The following is a 21,199-nucleotide window of genomic DNA, read 5'->3' as shown; positions in this document are numbered from 1 at the left end:
GTGTGTGTGTGTGGGGGGCATCTTGTGCATTGTAGGATGTTTAGCAGTATCCCTTGGCCTCTACCCGCTAAATGCTAGTAGCACTTCCAATCGCGAAAACTGAAAATGCTCTTGAGTGGAGGGGGCACAGATCACCTGATTGAGAACCTGATCTAGAATGTTCTCACGCCTTTAAAGGGACAGAGAGTTGTAGGCGGTGGGGTTAATGGCTAATACCACCCCCCGCCGCACACACCCCCCCCCCATCGGATTCAGGGTGGGAGGTTGGATTCTCAAAGCCTAGGAGATTCCTGCTTCAGCCTCAGGGTTTGGTTCGAACTCGTGGTTCGGGAGTCCTGCTGGCCACCGAGGAAAGAATCCTGGCGTCCTTGAGTTTTCTCAGAAGTGGTTCGGGTTTCAGAGAGGCGGCGATTGTGGGTGGCCGGGCAGCCTGCCTGCCGCTCCCGCCCACCACCCTGACCGCGCCGCCAGGTTTGCAGCGCGCCTCGCCCGAGGGGCCGGGGCCTCTGCGCCGCTCGGCGCCCCTGTGCGCGCACCTGGCAGCAGACGTGGGCCTAGCGGAGCGCCGGACATGTCCTCCCCGGCGAGCCCAGCAAGCGGGCTGGCCGCCGGGCGCCCTGGGGAGGGGGCGCCGCCCTGGGCCTGGAGCTCCGAGCCCGTGGACCCTGTGGCGGGGGCGCCGCCTCTCCCCAAAGGTACGGGTGCGCGGCTCCACCCTGGCCGCGGGGAGGTGCGGTAGACTGCACGGCGGGAGACGGGACTGCGCCCGCACGGCGCGGGCCCAGACCCGGGGGTTGATCTCTACCGGCGCCTGTTGGTTGTGCTTGGCAGGCTGGCAGCCCGTGTTCGTCCTCCGCTCCTCCCCCCACCTACTCGTGGCTCGGCTGGGGAGCTTTATGGGGGTCTCCTCTCTGATCTTGAACTCGGCAAAACACAGCTTGCTGAACTGGCAACGGATTACAGACGCTTCTTAGAGTAGGAGGAAGCAGTCCCAAAAGCTTCAGTTTCCAAGTTCTCCATGTCACTGCTGTGTGAAGTGCTTATTTTAAAGGGTTTTTTGTTTGTTTGTTTGTTTGTTTGTTTGCTGGGGTTGAGACTCTCCTTCCATCTCTTTTGGAGTCTTTCCGAAGTGGACTTTGTTGCCATCTCAGGATTCTTTATTTTTTTCATCTCCCTTCCATTCTGTCACCTGTTCTTTGTTCTGGAATAGACCCCCACCCTTGTTTGGGGCTTCCTTTTTGGCCTTTCTCCACCAGTCGCAGAGGCCTGCCTTCCCAGCCCCAGAGAGGTGCCTGGTCCTTGAGGCCCTGGTGGTGCTGCTCCTGGGCGCCTAGGTTGTAGGGTGGGGGCGGGGATGGGGGAGAGTAGAGGCCGCTGCCCTCTTCTGAGTCTGTTTTTAAAGTTTCTCAGTGCTGTTTTTGTCTGAGACAATGGTAGGTACTGGAAACCAACTGGTAATGCAGGCTGAGATTGTTTGGGGGTCAGCTGTGCCTCCCCTGGCCCAGGATCAGTCATGGCTTCCCGCATTTGGACGGCCCCATGCCTTGCCCTGGTTATCCCAGTCTGGCTGTACACATACATGCGCCTTTTTCATACTCTCTCAGGGACTGGCAGCCCTAGCTGGGTGTTTTCATTCATGGGCACGTGATTGCTGGGACTGGGGGTTGGAAAGGAAGCCTGCCCCAGTGGGCGCATGTGAGTCCTCCTCCCAGGGGCCTTCTAGGGGCTGGGCCTGCCACTCAGTGGGACTTCTCCTCCGTCTGGTTTCTGGGCTGGAGCTGAGGCGTTCTGTGAGGTGAGCGCATATTCTTGTTTGCAAACGTTTCTCTGCCGACTATTTCAGTTCCACTCTGACAACCAAGGAGGCTAAAATTAGTTCTGGGGAAGGAAAAGGAAAGCTGCTTGGAAACCCAAGCCCTTGGCTGGAGGATGGAGGAGGCTGCTTCCTGGGGCTTGGGCCCAGCATTTCGGAAGATGTGACCAGACAGCTGTTGTCTGTCCATCTGAGGAGAGGCAGAGGCCCCTGCTTACCTCCTAGACCTGAACCAGTGAAAACAGGAGGCTGACTTGGAAGCTGACGCTCTTGAGTGTTGATGCCAGGATATTTTTTCCTTCTGGCTTGTGTAGTGGTGCATAGTGTTTTTAGGTATGAGGACAATGCCTCTTAAGGTCCAGTGTCATGGACAGCCCTCCTTCCCCCTTCCCCCTCACTGATTCAGAAAGCATGCATGAGTTCTCAGAGCCTTGGGCTGGCAGTCATGGGTTAAGAAACCCTTACTTTATATCCTGTTTGGGAATTTCCTTCTTACCCAAGTTTTACATTCCCTTCAGGTGCTCACAAGCCAGGCAGACCAGGGCCTTCCTTGGAACTGCTGGCTTGGGTGGGAGTGTGGGTAGGAGTTAGAGGAGAACCCTGTGGTCCAGGCCTCCTAAGTAGAGCCCTTTGTGCCCTGAGGGCAGAGGGGATCAGGGTTCATCTGCTGCTGGGGCTTAAGAAAATAGAGGGGCAGAAAAGTTAGGTGAATTCTGGTTTCCCTTCCCACCTGGCTGGCCCCTCCTGTGAACCCACTACCTGAGAGTGGGTCCTGCAGGACTACATGGGGAAGGAGAGCCAGGGCAATGCGGTCCTGTCTCCCCTACCCTGAAAAACCACTCCCAAGTCTGCCCTCATCCAGGGGTCTCCTGGTTAGCCACCCTGGCATATAGTTGAGTGGTGGTCACATTGGCCATAACTTCTTTTCCCATTTAAAATTTTATTAATTTTTAATTTTACAAGTAATACATATGGATTCAGTTGCAGAAATTTAGATATTACAGATAAAACCGGGGTCTCTTTCACCAGCCTGGTTCGCCGTCTGAGTCCTTCTCCAGAAGTGAGCCTTCTCAGGTTGGTAGATATCTTCTAGACGTTTGACATATGTATCTATAGAAGTACTTAGAGAAATAAAGCTTTTTTTTTTTAACCTAAAATGGTATTACTCTTTTTCAAACATTTAACTGAAATATAAAATATGTATAGGATAGCATAATTATCATAAGCGACAGCTTGAGGAATTTTCACAAACTGAATATGCTGATGTAATCAGCATCTAGATCAAGAATCAGAAATTTACCGGCCTCTCCCCAAGCAAGCCCTCTCTTGCTCCATTCCAGTCTCTACCCCTAAACCCCTAAGGGGGTAACCACTATCCCGACTTCTAACAGCATACGTTATTTTGGCCTGTCATTGTGCTTTAAATGAATGGAACGTTACAGGATGAACTGCTTTATGTCCATCTTTTGCTCACCACGTTTTGTGACTTGCATCCGTGTTCTTGCGTGTCATGGCCTTTTTTTTTTAGCTGTGCCGTGCGGCACGTGGGATCTTAGTTCCCCCAACCAGAGGTTGAACCCATGAACCCTGCATTGGAAGCGCAGAGTCTTAACCACTGGACTGCCAGGGAAGTCCCTGTCATGGCTTTTTAAACTCAGAGATCTGTTCTGGGAATCTTTTTAATGTATATGGATCTACCTCAGTCTTTTTATTTATTTATTTACTTTTATTTATTTATTTTTGGCCACTCTGGGTGTTCATTGCTGCGCTTGGACTTCCTCTAGTTGTGGTGAGCGGGGGCTACTCTTTGTTGCGGTGCACGGGCTTCTCATTGCCGTGGCTTCTCTTGTTGCGGAGCACAGGCTCTAGGCGCGTGGGCTTCAGTAGTTGTGGCGCACGGGCTTAGTTCCTTCGTGGCATGTGGGATCTTCCCGGACCAGGGCTCGAACCCATGTCCCCTGCATTGGCAGGCGGATTCTTAACCACTGTGCCGCCAGGGAAGCCCCAGGACATGTGTATTTTAAATTTTGATAGTTATCAAGAAACGATCATACATGGTTATACTGTGTCGTGGTGGTGGTGGTGATGGTGGTGGTGTGTGTGTCCTGTATAATGTTAGATTATAGAGGTTGGAAATAGCCCACCTGATGAAGGGTGCCCGGACAGGGAGGGTGCTCACTTCCACTGACCTGGTATCTGAGGAGCGCCAGAGAGGCTGCTTCCCGTGTCTGAGGCTCCTGGTTACTGTGCCGACAAAGGGGAGGTGGCAGTGGACTAGCCAGGATATGGTCTGGGTTTGGGGTGGATGTGCATGTGTGTGTCTGTGCGTGCTCACTAGCTAGGCTCCATGCTGCCTCCACCTCTCAGAGAGACTGAGGCTCTTGCTGAAGGTTGTGGGGAGCAGGGCTATACTGGTGCACCCTGTGTGTTTGACAAGCTCTGGGCACGGAAGGATTCTGATGTCACGTGTGATGATAACGGTGGTAGGAGGTATGGGAGAAACTTGTAAAAGAATTATTTTAGAGTCTGGTGAGAGGCTTTTCACACCAGAAAGGGTTCTGGTGAGCTTCAGTTCCTGGCTGAGCGTGTGCCTTGTTCCCTTGCACAATCTTCTGCCTTGGCTGGCTGAAGAATTAAAGAAGACAATTTGAGATGACTTGTTCTCCAAAGCCCCTGCTTTCCTAGTCCCTTCCTCAGCGTGCTCTCTACTCTTTCACTACCATTTTACTGGGATTCCTTGTGTAAGCTCACATGTCAGGCCCTGCTCATGGAGTTAGGTGGAAGTGGGTTAAGGGTACTGTTTCCAGTGTAAATGATGTCCCAGTCAGCTTTCCCACATTGTACAGGTGATGTGCATTGCCTGTGTATTAATCGGCTTAGGCTTCTATACTATGGAATACCGCGGACTGGGTGACTTAAACAACAGAAATTAGTTTTCACAGTTCTGGAGGCTTGAAGTTCAAGACCAAGGTGCTGTCAGGATTGGTTCTTGGTGAGTCCTTTCTCCTTGGCTTGCAGATAGCTGCCTTCTTGCTGTGTCCTCACACAGCCTTCTCTCTGGGTGTGTACACTCCCTGTGTCTCTTCTTCTTCTTATTAGGACATCAGTCTTGTTAGGTTAGGGCCCCACCCATGTGGCCTTAATTGACCTTAATTGCCTCTTTAGAGACCTTATTTCCTAGGACAGTCACATCGGTGGTTATGAATTTTGGAGGGGGACACAATTCAGTTCATAAGAGTCTGAAATAATAAAGTTGGTTGAAAGTGAATTTTCCTCTTGAATTACACTTCGGAATGGAAGTTACTTTTTTCAGGACTCTGCTTTGGGGTCAGTGTTCTTCTCGATTAACACTTTCTGTGGGTAGTCTTATCTCTACACTGGTATCTCAGTTGTTGTGTTTGTGTAGAGGTATCCCCTTTGGGTATTCTATATGGTCCTGAAAATATATCTAAAACCTGGGTTAAAAGTAGATATGGAGATTTCCTCTTTTGATGATCAGGACCATCCCTCTTTCTGAAAGCACCTGAAAAGATGGACAAATTGAGAAAACATCTCCGGTTGAAAGCATTGTACAGCTATCTCTCAATGCTGAGACCTACCAGGCCAGGCTATGTGTGAGAACAGAGGCCTTGGATGGTGACTTTTACCTTTGACTCTGTTTTCAGTTCCATACGGGCAACTGAGAAGCTGAGCCTTGCATTTGATAGCCTTGGGCTAGGAAGACAGGAATTGGAGTTCTAAAGAGAGGGTGGGTATAGTGAGCCCCTCTTTTTGGGTTGGGACCCCGAAGATGTAGAGGTGAGGGGGAGCCAAAAGAAGACAAACTCTAAAGTGCGATGAAGATGTTAGATGGTAGAAATCATGTTGCTTCTCAGCTTTCTTCACAGCCAGATTAGGAGTCTGTGTGATCAATGGCCACTTGTGTATATTTGCTTTCTAACTTCAGAACTTCATTTCTGTGGTGCTTTCCCGTTCTTTTTGTCGTTATGGGTTTATGCCTTGAAAACCTTTTCTTTGCTATGGTTTTAGTGGGGTTACAGGAGAGAGCAAAAATAACATTTGTGTATAATCCTTGCCCTTTACCTGGGAGCTCTCTCACCACTGTCCTTCAGGAATGATGGGCCCTGGAGAAAGGCAAGTGTTTCAGAGAATGGCCCTGGACCCACACCTTGTTCCGTGGATGGTGTCAAGGAATCGTTTACAATGTTCGAGATTGGAAGTGACTTGAGGTGACCTAGCTTGATTCCTTGTTCCTAGGCTGATAGAGCTCCTTTTGCACCCTTGGAGATTGCTCCTGAACTTCCATTTCTGGCAATAATAGTGAACAAAACAGCTGAAAAACCTCTTCATACAAGACACATTGAAATGCTGGATAAAGTATAGCAAATATCCTTTTTAAATGTATATGCATGATTGCATGTATAACAGAGTAAGGGACAAGCAAGAGTGGGCTGGAAGCTAGAGCTGTACCGCTTCACTGGTTAAAGCTGCTTTTTCCTGGGGGACTTTGCCTCTCTCCATAATTTAGAGATGTGGGTTTAGTAGCAGTGTGTGAGGCACAGGAGATAAGATGTGGAATTGAGACTGAGGCTCTCACGTGATAAGACTTCCACAGCGTTATTCATTCAGTGAAAGTATGGACTAGAGGGAACATTCTTTTGCTGATAAAGGGAATAGATAATAAAATTGTTGGTTGGTGGGGGGTGGCTAGTTTCACTTGAGAATTTGTAACCATAGATCTGTGCTTCCATGAGCTTGGAGTTGGAGTTTATACCATCTGTGTTTACTGGGAGTTGAGTAATTAAAGTGATTCCAGATTGGTAATGTCCTAGAGAATTTGGCAGAATTTGGCAGAAGCAAAAATATAAATTATCTCTGGAAGTTTGCCCCCTCAAACTTGGCTTCATTTTTTATTCCCACAGAAAAGGCCCCCACTGAACACAAGCTCTGTATCCAAAAACAGAATCCAAAATTCCAAAACACACAGGGAAACAAGATACCATGAGTGAAATCATCACAAGTAACAAGTGGCAGAAATAGATGTTCAGGAAGTTAAATTATGGAATTAGAAGTGAGGGATTTGTAAGTATGACAAAGAACAGAAGTATCAAAATTGACCAAGAAGTTTTTTTTTTAATAAAACTTCTAGGGACTTCCCTGGTGGCGCAGTGGATAGGAATCTGCCTGCCAGTGCAGGGGACCTGGGTTTGATCCCTATCCGGGAAGATCCCACATTCCGCGGAGCACCTAAGCCTGTGAGCCACAACTACTGAAGCCTGCGTGCCCTAGAGCCTGTGCTCCGCAGCAAGAGAAGCCACCACAGTGAGAAGCCTGCACACTGCAAAGAAGAGTAGCCCCCACTCGCCACAGCTAGAGAAAGCCCACACGCAGCAATGGAGACCCAATGCAGCCAGAAAAAAAAATAGAACTTCTAGAAATAAAAAAATAGATTAATTGAATTTATAAATTAAATAGAAGAACTAAACAGCAGATTAGACCCAGCTAAAGAGAAAATTAATGAATGGGAAGTTAGACCTGTGGAATTATCTGTAATGGTGCTTAGACACAGAATTGAAAAATATGAAAGCAGAGTTAAGAGACTGGGAATGGTCTGATACTTGTAATAGGAATTTCAGAATCATAGAATAGGGAGATACAATATTCAAATTGAAAAAAGCCAAGAATTTTTCAGAATTGATGAAAGACGTGAATCATCAGATTAAAAGCATATTCTTCCAAGCAGTACAAAGAAATTTAAACATGGACTTAGACACATAGCTCATAGTGAAACTGCAAGAAGCATATCTAAGAAAGCAGCCAGAGGGAAAAGACAGAGCATGTACAAAGTTAAAATAATAGTAGACGTTTCAGCAATAATGGTGGAAGCCAGAAGACAGTGGAATAATATTTTCAAAATGCTGAGAGAAAATAACTCAACCTAAAAGTTTATGTTCTTCTAAACTGTCAGTGAGAAAAAGAACAAACTAACATTTTCAGAAAGATGAACAAAGGCTTCTATACCAAAAGATCTTTACTGAAGGAAGATGTTCTTCAGGAAGGACAGTGGTCCTAGAAGGAAGAGTGGAGATCTTCCTTCTAGGAAGGGTGAGCAGACAAGCTGGAGAATGTATGGACTAATAAGAAAATGCTGGGCTTCCCTGGTGGTGCAGTGGTTAAGAATCCGCCTGCCAGTGCAGGGGACACGGGTTCGAGCCCTGGTCTGGGAAGATCCCACATGCCACAGAGCAACTAAGCCTGCGTGCCACAACTACTGAGCCTGAGCTCTAGAGCCTGCGAGCCACAACTACTGAGCCTGTGTGCCATAACTACTGAAGCCCATGCACCTAGAGCCCATGCTCTGTAACAAGAGAAGCCACTGCAATGAGAAACCCACACACTGCAACGAAAAGTAGCCCCCACTCACTGCAACCAGAGAAAAGCCTGCTCGCAGCAACAAAGACCCAATGCAGCCAAAAATTAAATTAAATTAAATTTAAAAAAAAAAAAGAAAATGCTGACTTTATAAAACTCAAATAATATCTGCTTTGGGAAGCAGATAAGAAGAACAACTGATTAAATGTGGGACACAGGTATTATGTTAAACTAATTTAATGTAAGTTGGAAGGAGGTAATTGGAGTTAGAACAATTAAGTTCCAATGAGGGACGGAAGAGATGTTGATTAACTTCAGGCTTTTAGCATAAATGTACATATTAAAACTTAAAGGCTAGCTTATAATAGGATAGAAATAGGGTGCATTACTTCCAGACCAGAAGTGGCTGAAATAATGAATTTAAAAAGATAATCCAAGGTGGTAGCAGTAGAGAAAAAACAAATTTAAACATAGTGGTAATCATAAATGTAACAGGAGTCAATTCTAGGATCAAAGACAGTATTAGATTGAATTGGGATAAAAAGAGATACAGAAAGATTTAAAATAAAAGTTGGAAAAAGATAAACTGGGAAAATACTACAAGAAATGTCATATAGCTATGTTAGTGTCACATAAAGTAGACTTTCTGGCAAAGAGCAAACAAATAAATGAAGGGGGTTACTATGTAGGAAGAAAAGTTTTATTGGAATATGTAAAAAAATTTCTATAACCCAAAGGAAAAGCAGCCGAGCAGAAAAATGGGAATGGATGCGAACAGGCAGTTCTCAGAAGGGGCTGATGAACACAGACATGATCATTCTCACAAGCAATCAGGAAATGTGGATCAAAACCATGATGTACGATTTCACCCTGACCAGGTGAGCACATAGCAGGGGCTGACGGTGTGGCTCAGTGGGGCTGGAGTCTGTTGGGCATATAAATTGGTACATCCACTTGGGAGAACAGTGTGACTGTATCCAGTGAGTTGGAGATGCTCATCTTTATGTCCCATATCTCTAACGTGTGGCTGTATTTCCTAGAGAAATGCACGCTCATGAGCACCAGAAAACACACAGAAGAGGATTCAGGAGGGTTCACAGTGGCAGTGCTTAAGTCAGCAAATGTTGTAAATGACCTAAAGGTCCAACAGGAGGATGGACACTTAGGTTGTGGTCAGGCCATACAGTGGACTGTTCTGTAGCACCGAGAATAAAGGTGTCACAGAGCATGTAAAGGGCATGTACTCTAGAGCCAGGCTGCCTGGTTTCAAAACCTGGTTTTGACACTTAATAAATAACTTGGATAGAGTTACCCTCTTGTGTGAAAGAAGTTCAAAGATAAACATAGGCACGTTTAGGATTCTCTTCTGCCTCTTGTACATATGTTCCATTCCACCGTTGTGTGTCCACACGTGTGTGTTGGGGTGTGTGTGTGTGTGTGTGTGTGTCTATCTATCTCGTGCTCTAGCCCTCCCCTTCGCCCACCCCTCACCTCCATTTAGGTTCCCTTGATCACCCCCCCCACCACGGGCCATCCTCACTCTGGTCGTGGGAAGACTGTGAAGATGCTCCTGCGTGGATTGGGGGAGGTGGAGTCATAAACTTGAATACAGACACTGTGGCAGGGAGCCCTCACCTTCAGGACCCTTGGCTCCTCTGGAGGAACCTGCGGGGACAGCAGGTGCTCAGCTGACAGCAGGAGCCCCTGAGGGGGCAGGGTGGGAAGCCTGAAGTGGGGCCTCCTGGGAAGAAAGCCTGGCCACTGTGTGTGTGGGGGGCTGCCCCTCCTCTCTGGGCAGACCTGGAGGCTGGACCATGAGGGAGAAGGCTGGGCTCGCCTCACGCGGCCCCCTCTCGGGTGTGGCGGCTCCTGGGGGGGTGCACTGGTGCAAGGGGCCTGAGGTGGATGTGGTGGCGGCTGGCATCGCATTCTCGCCACTCTACAGTGTAGGTGGGCTGCGCCCACAGGGAGGTGGGGGCTGCCGCGGGGACTCCAGGAGCCAGGGGCAGGGTGCAGTGGCCCACTGGCTACTGGGGTCCGCGCTACCTCTGGGAGATGTTGGCTGAGCTAGATGCACCCCAAGGCCAGAGCTTGGGGGACCCCAGGGGAGGCGTGGCCCCTCTAGCCCCAAACTCTCCCACCAAGGCTCTGCCTCACCTCTTCGCCCCTTTTCCTCTCCCCACTGGATTTTCCCCTTGTCTCCCCAGTGCAAGTCGGGTACATCCAAAGTCAGCTGGCCTGGGAAATAGACCTCAAGTGTCAAAGCCCATCATTTAGGTTCATCCCGCTCCTGGAATGTGGGTTCTGAGTGGAATCTGCATGTATTTTTTCTTTTGGTGGTGGTGCGTGTCCAGGAGCGGGGTTTCTCTGTTCTGCCTGGACTGGGGGCTAAGGGAGCACTGGGGGCATCTTTCTACCGAGGTGTAGGCTCCTTGGAACATAAGGACTGCCTGTTGGGGACACTGACGCTTGTATACCTGGTTCCTTTGGAGGCTACCGATTGCGTTGGCTGGTGCTCAGGGGTAGAGTGAGCCCCTTGCCCAGGCGTCTGGGCAGAGGTTCCCCACAGGGCTCTGAGGCAGCACGTGAGAGGGGGCACAGCTTCCTCGCCTGCTGGGATGGGCGAGTGGGCTGGGATCGGGGAGCCTCCTCTGCAGGGGCCCCGGCTCTGTGAGTGTGGTCAGGAACCCTGTGTCTGTTAAAAGGCGGAGGCGGCCTTGTGGTTGGAGTGTTGCCAGAGGCTATAAATAGCTGAGTGTGTGCAGAAGCGGAGTGCCAGGGAGGAGGGGGAATCCCTCTCCAGCTGGCAGCAGAGCCTGGGTGTGGTGAGGGGGGACGTGGAGTCTCCCAGTCTACCCTGGTCCCCCTGGGGCTCTGAATGCAAAGCTCTTGCAGGTTGGGTATGCACACTCTCAGCCTGACAGGGCAGGGGGCTTGTGCTGTGACGAAATGGTATAGGCAGCAGGGAGTGTCAGGCTCTAATATAACAGCGAACATGCCAGGCATTGTGCTAACCAGCGTTAAAATGCATTAACTCATCTCGCTCTTGGAACAGCCAAGGAAGTAGGTTCTGTTATCATCCCCTTTTCATGAGTTGGGAAATGGAGGCACGGGGTGGCTGGATCACTTGCCAGTAAGCATCAGAACCAGGAACCAGGACTTGAGTGGGGTCAAGGGCACCTTTTGTTTCCAGTTGGTCTGTAGGAGGATCTTGTCAGGTGGGGGTCCAGTGTCATCCTGAACCCTTGGGTCCTACCTGGAGCCTTGAGATTTGGACTTCCCAGCCCTGACCACCTGGGTTCTGGCCACACGGTAGTGGCCAGAGGGGTCTCTGCCTGATCAGCAGCTTGGAGAGAGGAGCTGGGCCAGCCTTGGGCCATTCCTGATGTCTGGTGGCCTCTCTTGTTTGGGCTCCTCGCCTTATACAGGGGGTGGGGGCTTGTTGTCTTAGCGGAGATGGAAGCTCCCCTGAGGACCCTAGGGCTTGGGCTGCAGGCTGAGGCCACCCCTCCTGTTTTCCCCTCCCTTCAGAATCCTGCTGTAGCCAGGAGATAACTCTGTCCTTCTGTCTGACCGTTGGTCCTTCCTTCCTTCCATACATCCATCCATCTATCCAGTCTGTGTCTAGAACTGGTTCTAGCACTCAAGACAGTCAAGGCTTCTGCAGTTAAAGCATCAGCTTTGCAGTCCTGTGAGGGAAGCCTGACATTTAAAAAGCAGTTGTCAAGCACAATTGTAATGATTTGTCTCTTTCTTTCTTTTTTTAAAAATTATTTCTTTTTTAAATTTTTGGCTGTGTTGGGTCTTCGTTGCTGCGTGTGGGCTCTCTCTAGCTGCGGCTAGCAGGGGCCACTCTTCGTTGTACTGCGCAGGCTTCTCATCACGGTGGTCTCTCCCGTTGGGGAGCATGGTCTCCAGGTGCACAGGCTTCAGCAGTTGTGGCACGCAGGCTCAGCAGTTGTGGCTCGCGGACTCTAGAGCACAGGCTCAGTAGTTGTGGTGCACAGGCTTAGTTGCTCAGCGGCATGTGGGATCTTCTCCGACCAGGGATCAAACCTGTGTCCCCTGCATTGGCAGGCGGATTTCCAACCACTGCGCCACCAGGGAAGTCCCTGTTTTGTTTCTTAACATGAGTGTTCATTATGTTATTTTCTCTGGGGAATTATCTTTGGTTACATTATTTTTATACTTTTTCTTTTTTTTTTTTTTTTTGGCGGTACGCGGGCCTTTCACCGCTGCAGCCTCTCCCGCTGCGGAGCGGACGTGCAGGCTCAGCGGCCATGGCCCACGGGCCCAACCGCTCCGCGGCATGTGGGATCCTCCCGGACCAGGGCACGAACCCGCGTCCCCTGCATCGGCAGGCGGACTCCCAACCACTGTGCCACCAGGGAAGCCCCAAAGTAACAATTTTTTTTTTTTTTGCGGTACGCGGGCTTCTCGCTGTTGTGGCCTCTCCCGTTGCGGAGCACAGGCTCCGGACGTGCAGGCTCAGTGGCCATGGCTCACGGGCCCAGCCGCTCCACGGCATGTGGGATCCTCCCAGACCGGGGCACGAACCCGTGTCCCCTGCATCGGCAGGTGGACTCTCAACCACTGCGCCACCAGGGAAGCCTATTTTTATACTTTCTGAATGTCTGAAATAATCCTTTAAACAACAACAGGCAATTAGTTAAGGGTGGTAAATTAGGTGATGGAGGAAGCACAAAGGCCTGTGGAAGTAGAGAGAGAAGAGCCAAAATATAAAGGAGAAAGTTGGGAGCATCTTGCAGCCAGAGGTGGTAACTTGTGCTAAGCCCAGAGCCCAGCTTGGGGGTCTGCCCCACAGGTCAAGTCTCCTGGGACCCCCACTAGAATTGCTGCTATGGATGCAGTGGGTCCCCTGAGCCCTCTGGACTGGGGGCTTTGCAGAGCACAGCCACCGAATGCTGCTGCAGGTGGGCAGGAGCCTGTGGGCATTGTCGGTACCAGCCTAGGCCCTGCCGCTGGTGCTCACTTAGCCTTTGGTCTCCGAGATCCACCCCATCCCCTCAGCCCTGCCTCTCACGAGTGGAGCTGCTCTGAGACAAGGCAGAGGCAGCGGCAGGAAGCTGCCCTCCTAGTTCCTCAGATGTGGTCCCTGAGGTCTGCATCAGAACCACCGGAGACAGAGGGGGGTGGTTAAAAACATAGATCCAGGGACTTACCTAGTGGCGCAGTGGTTAAGACTGCGCTCCCAATGCAGGGGGCCCGGGTTCGATCCTTGGTCAGGGAACTAGATCCCACATGCATGCCACAACTACGAGTTCTCATGCCACAGCTAAGGAGCCTGCCTGCTGCAACTAAGACCTGGCACAACTAAATAAATAAATTAAATGAATAAAATTTTTAAAAAACAAAAAATGTAGATCCTACCCCCACTCCAAATGGATGGGTCTGGGCAGGGCCTAGGAATATGCATTCTTTAAAAAATTTATTTGGTTGGGTGGGGTGTTAGTTGCGGCAGGCAGGCTCCTTAGTTGTGGCATGTGAACTCTTGGTTGCGGCATGCACGTGGGATCTGGTTCCCTGACCAGGGATCGAACCAGGGCCCCCTGCACTGGGAGCGTGGAGTCTTAGCCACTGCGCCACCAGGCATGTCCCAGGGATGTGCATTTTTAGCACCACCCTTTTGCCCTACCCGGATGACACAGTGATTCTGACCGTACCCTGGGGTTTTGAGGGCTCCTTCATTCACTGTTGCTGCTGCAGGGAAGCAGCCCCCCTCCCACCCAGGAGCCCCCCACTGTGCATCTGGCTGCCAGTCTGGCCCCCTGCTTCCCTCGTGGGCCTGGGGCTACTCGGCAGTAGCTCTCTCCCCCGGGCACAGGTTCCGGGCGCGGGGAGGCCGAGACGCGGGAGTGCATCTACTACAACGCCAACTGGGAGCTGGAGCGCACCAACCAGAGCGGCCTGGAGCGCTGCGAGGGCGAGCAGGACAAGCGGCTGCACTGCTACGCCTCCTGGCGCAACAGCTCAGGCACCATCGAGCTCGTCAAGAAGGGCTGCTGGCTGGATGATTTCAACTGCTACGACAGGTGCCAGTGCCCCTGGGGCTGGGCGTCTGGAGCCGAGGCGGGGACACACGGGCTCTCGTGGCAGCCTGGGCGAGCAGGGGTGGTGCTGGGTCCCTGCCCCCATTGCGAGGTCCCCAGGAGGGCTCTGGGTGCATGTCCACCCTCTGTTGTCCCTCCTGACCCTGGGTCCCGCTTTAGGGGAAGTGGGCTCACACTCTCCCCCCGCCCCCCGCCTGGTTCCCTGTTGGGGTTCTCTGTGGGGAGGGGTTTGGCTGGGCCACCCCGGGGAGTCTGTCCCTCACCTGAGGAGCGGATGGGAAACTGTTCCTCCAGGCAGGAGTGCGTGGCCACCGAGGAGAACCCCCAGGTGTACTTCTGCTGCTGCGAAGGCAACTTCTGCAACGAGCGCTTCACCCACCTGCCTGAGGCGGGCGGCCCGGAAGGTGAGGGTGGGGGGAGCGATGTGGGCCGGCCTTAGCCCCCTACCGAATGCTCAGCTCCTCCGTGGGGTGGGGAATAGCTGCAGGGCTCTCTTTTCTGGCCCTGGAGATGTGCGGGTAGGCGGGCTGTGTGACGCTGGGCTCCATGTGTCCCCCAGTCACGTACGAGCCACCCCCGACAGCCCCTACCCTGCTCACTGTGCTGGCCTACTCGCTGCTGCCCATCGGGGGCCTCTCCCTCATTGTCCTGCTGGCCTTCTGGATGTACCGGCATCGCAAGCCCCCCTATGGCCACGTGGACATCCATGAGGTGAGATGGGGCTGGCTTGGGGCCGGGCAGGGTAAAGGTGGGGAGGCCAGGCCAGATCCTATTAAGCCCTCGATCCCCCCAGGACCCTGGACCTCCACCCCCATCCCCTCTGGTGGGCCTGAAGCCACTGCAGCTGCTAGAGATCAAGGCTCGGGGGCGCTTTGGCTGTGTTTGGAAGGCACAGCTCATGAACGACTTTGTGGCTGTCAAGATCTTCCCACTCCAGGTGCGTGTGCCTGCGGGGCCCAAGCTCTCTGCCCCAGGGCAGTCCACGTCCTGTACAGCTGGGATGAGAGAGAAGTGGGCCCCATTGGGGGTGGTGACGTTCACTGTGGGCCTAGGGTAGGGCTTTGCAAAACTTTGATTTGCAAAACCTCAATCCAGTCTGGTTTTCAGGGTTTTGTTTTGACATCAGGTTCTGCTTAGAGGCCCTAGACACCAGGCTACCCTGAGCAGTTGTCTGGGACACTTGGCAAAGCCAGGCCTGCTCTGCTTCTCACTGGTTGGGTGGTCCTGGGCTCCTCACTTCTGTCTCTGGACCGCAGTGGCCCCCTTTGTAAATCAGCTGCTTAGTGATCTCAGGGGTCACTGTTGGTCTGTGGTCCTGGGCCCGGCTCAGTCCTGCTCCACCTCCCTTACGGAGGCTGAGGTTGGGGGTAGTGGGAAGCTGCAGGGTGGCGTGGCTGCGGTGGGGTTCAGCCGCATACCTGCCTCAGGACAAGCAGTCGTGGCAGAGTGAACGGGAGATCTTCAGCACACCTGGCATGAAGCATGAGAATCTGCTGCAGTTCATTGCCGCTGAGAAGCGAGGCTCAAACTTGGAGGTGGAGCTGTGGCTCATCACGGCCTTCCACGACAAGGTGAGCACACCCTGTGGACCCTGCTCCCACGGGAGGTGACCGTGGGCCCCACTGGCCTTCCCCTGAGGTCGCCCTTCATGGGTGTGGACATGAGGGTCTGCAATAAGAACCCCTCGCCCTGGGATCAGTTCTTACGAATGTGAGTAGTGACTTCATGATTATCACTCTCTGACGACACCCCCTTCCCAGCCCCTCCTGGCCTCATGAATTCCAGCATCCCGGGGTCGGGGGTGGGAAGCCCAGCCAATGGTCCATGGAGATGGCCCTCCCGGGGCTGGGCTGGATCCCGTCCTCCTGTGCCCAGAGTCTGTGCTGTTCCCTCTAGGGCTCCCTCACGGATTACCTCAAGGGGAACATCATCACATGGAATGAACTGTGTCACGTGGCAGAGACAATGTCAAGAGGCCTCTCATACCTACACGAGGATGTGCCCTGGTGCCGTGGCGAGGGCCACAAACCATCTATTGCCCACAGGTACCTGGGTTAGCAGTTGCCCTCTCTGCGCTTGACCTGGAGCTGCAGAGAGGGTTGGAGGGTGAGAGCAGGGCCTGGGGGTCTCCGTTTCATAAACGTGGTTAGCTGCTCTGTGGTGTGTCAGAGGCAACCACACAAAACCCTGTGCCCACCTGATTCTTCCCCTGCCTTCTGCCGGCATCCCCTGCAGGCTGTGGCCTCGCAAGTCAGTTCTCTGGTGTCCTCCAGTGGCCGCAGGAGGAAGTGCCGACTGCCGACTGTAACTTTGGAGAGTTGATTTAGCAGGTCTCAAACTTTCTGGTTAGGATCCCTTTACACTCTTGTGGGTTATGTCTGTTGATATTTGCTGTATTAGAGCACACATATTCCATTAACTGTCAGAATGATGACGTGTGTGTAGCCTCTGGAAAACTCTATACTCTTGGGAGAATGAGCTTTAAAAAAAGGCAAATAATGGATTATTATGAAAAGAATGCTGACCTTGCAGATCCCCTGAAACAGTCTCAGGGATTCACTGGGGTCCCTGGATGGTGCTTTGAGAGCCACTGTGCTACCTCCTCATCACAGTGGCAGGCACTGCTCTAAGCACTTAGAAACACCAAGTCATTTCAGCCTCATTACTGCCCTGTGAGATAGGTACTGTTTTTCTCTGCCCGTCTTACAGGTGAAGGAACAGTGGCACAGAGAAGTAGACCTAGTGTAGTGTGGTTCTGTGGCTGTGAGGGAGGGAGTGAGCCTCAAATTCCAGGGTTCAAAGCTGAAGGGCCCCGATGGTAATAACATTATTGACATAGGAGGTTGACTGTATGAAATTGCCATTGTTGTAGGTCAAAAACGGTTGAATGTCGACTCTTCCATATGGTTCCACCTAACAGTAGTGCATAGTAAGTGTGCCAGGGGTGGCCCTAAACATTCGTCCATCGGTTTAGCCCTCACGGCAAGGCTGAGACAGGCGCGGGGAGATTGAGGACCTGCTAGGGAGGGGCCGGGCTGAGCGCAACCTCAGCACCCGCTCCACCGCTCCTGTAGCGGCTCGAGCCTCGGGGGCCTGCTCGGAACCCAGGCCAGTTCACTGAAACTTCTCTTTTCACTCACATCCCAAATAGTGTAAGTTCTTCCCAGAAAACTCGCATCCCTGGCTGCTATGCCCCCTCCTCAAGCCCTCTGAGAATGTGAGGGCTGGCCTTCGATGCTGGGTACCGGGCTGGGGTCAGTGTTGCAGCTCTGGTGGGAGTGCAGTTCTGGATTCTCACACCAGTGGAGGGAGGTGTCCTAAAGCTGCCTGCCCGTGTGGCTTCATGGAACTCCACCCTGGCGCAGACCCTGCTCCCCATGGGTGGGATGGCCTGGCCTGGGGTCTCTGGGAGTCAAGGTGGGAAGCCAGGAGGAGGGTCAGTTGGACCACATGTTCGACTCTGTCTCAGTCCACTGTCTCCACAGGGACTTTAAGAGCAAGAATGTATTGCTGAAGAGTGACCTCACGGCCGTGCTGGCTGACTTTGGCCTGGCTGTTCGGTTTGAGCCAGGGAAACCTCCGGGGGACACTCATGGGCAGGTGACGAGCCTCAGGGGGTGCGAGACGTGGGGGCACAGGGGTGGACGCTGCCCTTCTGGTGCTCAGCTGGCAGGGGGCAGTGGTTGCCCTGCGAGCTCAGAGCTGTCTGAGAACTCCAGGAGCAATGCTCTCGTTTCACCAGTGGGGAGAGCAAGGCCTGGAGGGTGGCGTGGTTTCCCGGGCCAGCCAGTGAGAAACAGATTGCCCTTCCTCCTTCAGTTGTAATTATTAAACAAGATAAAAATAAGATAAGTAAGAGTATACTAAGAATCCAAACAAGAAACCTAGAAAAAGTAACCTAAGGTTAAGCCTAAGCAAATCATCTTAAAACAACGGCTATTACTATTTTTAAGTATTCTCCCCCTTTTGCTTTTGGCGTGCATCTCAGTGAAGTACACATCATCTGTGTAGCCCCTCGTGGTGCTGATGGAGGCAGCAGTTCATGGTAGATCACTGCTGTCTCGAATGACACTTTACAGTCGTCATTACTTCATGACCCCGGGGCCCCCCGGGGATGTGGTGCATCAGGGACGGCCACCATTGTTGATGGCCCTGCTGTGCACACGGCTGTAGCTCCTGTGTCCAGCTGTGAGTGCATTTGTGCGTGGTTGGTGACCGCATACCCTCCCCTGTCCCCGTGCAGGTGGGCACACGGCGGTACATGGCCCCTGAGGTGCTCGAGGGAGCCATCAACTTCCAGAGAGACGCCTTTTTGCGCATCGACATGTACGCCATGGGCCTGGTGCTGTGGGAGCTCGTGTCCCGCTGCAAAGCTGCCGATGGTGAGCGGGACGGGAGCCCTGAGCATTCTGGGTGTGTGGGGGTGTGTGTGGCTGGGCGCTAGGGTGACCCCGCTGGGCTGTCTCTCTGCTCCTAGGACCTGTGGACGAGTACATGCTGCCTTTTGAGGAAGAGATTGGCCAGCACCCGTCACTGGAGGAGCTGCAGGAGGTGGTCGTGCACAAGAAGATGCGGCCTGCCATCAAGGATCACTGGCTGAAACACCCGGTGAGGGGCCTGGGGGGCAGAGAGGGCAGCCCCTCCCATGTGTGGCAGGGTCAGAGAGAGGAGGCTCAGGCAGTGGGACAGCCCCCTCCGCCCCTGCCTGGTCAGAGGCCACTTAGTGCAGTGCCTCCCTTCCACCAGGGGAGCATCTGGGGAGGTTAGTGCTCTGCAGGGAGGCGGCTCTGGTTTTGGCTGCAGAGAGCGATGGGGCCTGACAGCTCCGTCAGAGCCCTGGTTGCCCCTGTGGAGCACTGGTGCAGTGGAGCCCACTGGCCCTGGGCCTGACACACGTGGGTTGGAATCCTGGATCTGCCGGTCAGTAGCTGGGTGACTTCCGGCAAATTGCTTTATTTCTCTGAGGCTTTGTCTCCTCAGGGTAGTAATAGATTTAAGGAGTTACTGTACATCATCGGACAGGACACCTGTCACATAAGTGCTTAATATGGTTTAGCTCTGTGGCATCTGGGCCCCTGCAGTCTGGAGATACCATACAAAACACCCCAGCTATGTAAAATCATTACCTTTCTTGGAAGGATATTTGCCTCCAGCTCCATTGAGTCCTTCCCCCTGCTACCCCAGGGTTAATTCAGAAGAGGGACATCCTTGGGGCCAGTGGGAGCTAGCACTCTCACCATGTGGTCTGGGGTCGAGCTGTGGAGGCTAAGTTCAGCTGCCATGCTGCTCCCTGGAGCCCAGAGCTGCAAATGGAGAAGACTTAGGCATCAGGAGAGGGAAGCTGGGCCAGGAACTTACCTTCTGCCTCAGACCACCTCAGTCTCCCAGGGCAGAGAAACTGGGGTTGCCAGTCCAATTCCCTGGTGAGGAGCAGATCCAGAGAGGTCTGAGTGTGTCCTGGTGCTGAGCAGGCCAGACTGCTCCTGGGTGTGGGCATTTTGCCCATCCTCCTACCTTTCCCAGCTGCACACAGTTGGTTCCAGCACAGGGTGTCACGCCACGTTCCCTGGACTCTGGGGAGGTGTCCAGGGCTGTGTGGGACAGGGTGGGATGAAGCCTTCCTCTTTTCCCACTGTGACTGCACGTTGGGCCCTTATGTGGTTTGGGCTTGGCCTAATAAGATTTCGTTTGAATAGCACTGCTCCGCGGCAGAAGCCATGTCTGCCCCCGGAGGGCCCTGGGTTCCCCTGCTTCCCACGTTGAGGTTCAGTGGACCCTTTGTCAGCGCTGTGGAGGAGGCCCGTGGCCTCAGGCTGGTGACTGTCGGGAGGGGAGTTCCCTTCAGACCCCTGCAGATGGGCTCGTGGCTCTCCCTGGTCCTCAGGATCATCGTCAGGTTTGCCTGTCCTCGGTGAGGGCCACCAGCAAGGGCATCTGTTTCCTCTCTCCCGCTGGCGTGCAGGGCCTGGCTCAGCTCTGCGTGACCATTGAGGAGTGCTGGGACCACGACGCAGAGGCTCGTCTGTCCGCCGGCTGCGTGGAGGAGCGGGTGTCCCTGATCCGGAGGTCTGTCAATGGCACTACCTCGGACTGTCTTGTCTCCCTGGTGACCTCCGTCACCAATGTGGACCTGCCCCCGAAGGAGTCGAGCATCTAAGCCCAGGACATGAATGGATCTCCAGACTCAGTGGATCTGAAGAGGAAAGAAAAAAAAAAAAGTTGTGTTTTGTTTTGGAAATCCCATAATACCAACAAACACGTAAAATGCAGCTGCTATTTTACCTTGACTTTTTATTATTATTATAATTATTATTATTATTATTATTAATATTATTTTTTGGATTGGATCAGTTTTTACCAGCACATTGCTCTACTGTATCGCAAACAGCGGACACGTCAGCAGGCGTTGAGGTGCTGAGCTGTGAATGCAGAACCAGCGCCGTGCTGAAGAGCCTCGGCCACCTCCTGCCCTTCGGGGTTCATTTTTCCCTCTTTCTCTTTGTTTGTTGTCTCAGAATCTGTGACACAAAGAAACCCATCTCCTGTCTTAGGAAACTTAATGCTGCAAACTCTACCTAGAGGAACCTTTGAAGACTGTTACATAAGAACACATCTTCCTCAAAAGAGGAGTTCCCCTCTGTCCTCGTCCCCCACCCCCCCCACCCCCCACCCCCCGCCCCCCGCCTTTTACTGTGTTTTTCTCCCTTTTTAGACAGTGAGTTTAAGAAACAGCAGATGTGTCTTTCACGGATTAACGGGTGTTGTCCTGACCGAGGAAAAACTGGGCTGAGGATGAGGATGGTTTGGACCAGAGTTGGAGGGGAGGACAGAGCTGGGGGTGGGGTTTGGTGCAGAGCTACACTGGACCCGGGCACATTCGGAGCAACATCCTTTGCTATGAGACTACTTCTCAGGTAACCAGGAATCGAGGGGAAGGAGCGTG

General features: G+C 52.5%; 1 protein-coding gene across 4 annotated transcripts in view; it reads left to right on the top strand.

Annotated features, from left to right (window-relative positions):
- Window positions 1–20,934, top strand: part of ACVR2B (activin A receptor type 2B) — a 25,490-nt gene extending 4,556 nt beyond the window's left edge. The window contains exons 1-12 of one of the 4 annotated variants that reach the window (XM_028478916.2): window positions 378–695; window positions 8,923–9,063; window positions 14,012–14,238; window positions 14,551–14,660; window positions 14,816–14,967; window positions 15,050–15,193; window positions 15,684–15,827; window positions 16,153–16,301; window positions 17,742–17,856; window positions 18,500–18,638; window positions 18,734–18,864; window positions 20,219–20,934. In XM_028478916.2, the coding sequence (XP_028334717.1) occupies window positions 8,944–9,063; window positions 14,012–14,238; window positions 14,551–14,660; window positions 14,816–14,967; window positions 15,050–15,193; window positions 15,684–15,827; window positions 16,153–16,301; window positions 17,742–17,856; window positions 18,500–18,638; window positions 18,734–18,864; window positions 20,219–20,413 (1,626 nt within the window). In that variant the 5' untranslated portion in view covers window positions 378–695; window positions 8,923–8,943 and the 3' untranslated portion in view covers window positions 20,414–20,934. Of the gene's footprint in view, window positions 1–377; window positions 696–8,922; window positions 9,064–14,011; window positions 14,239–14,550; window positions 14,661–14,815; window positions 14,968–15,049; window positions 15,194–15,683; window positions 15,828–16,152; window positions 16,302–17,741; window positions 17,857–18,499; window positions 18,639–18,733; window positions 18,865–20,218 lie in introns of those variants that run through there. The other 3 variants (XM_028478914.2, XM_028478915.2, XM_024132258.3) reach the window with 3 other exon arrangements.
- Window positions 20,935–21,199: the final 265 nt, after the last annotated feature.

The sequence above is a fragment of the Physeter macrocephalus genome, chromosome 18, assembly GCF_002837175.3.
Source record: "Physeter macrocephalus isolate SW-GA chromosome 18, ASM283717v5, whole genome shotgun sequence".
Lineage (NCBI taxonomy): Eukaryota > Metazoa > Chordata > Mammalia > Artiodactyla > Physeteridae > Physeter > Physeter macrocephalus.
This window is presented reverse-complemented; position numbering and strand designations above follow the sequence as displayed.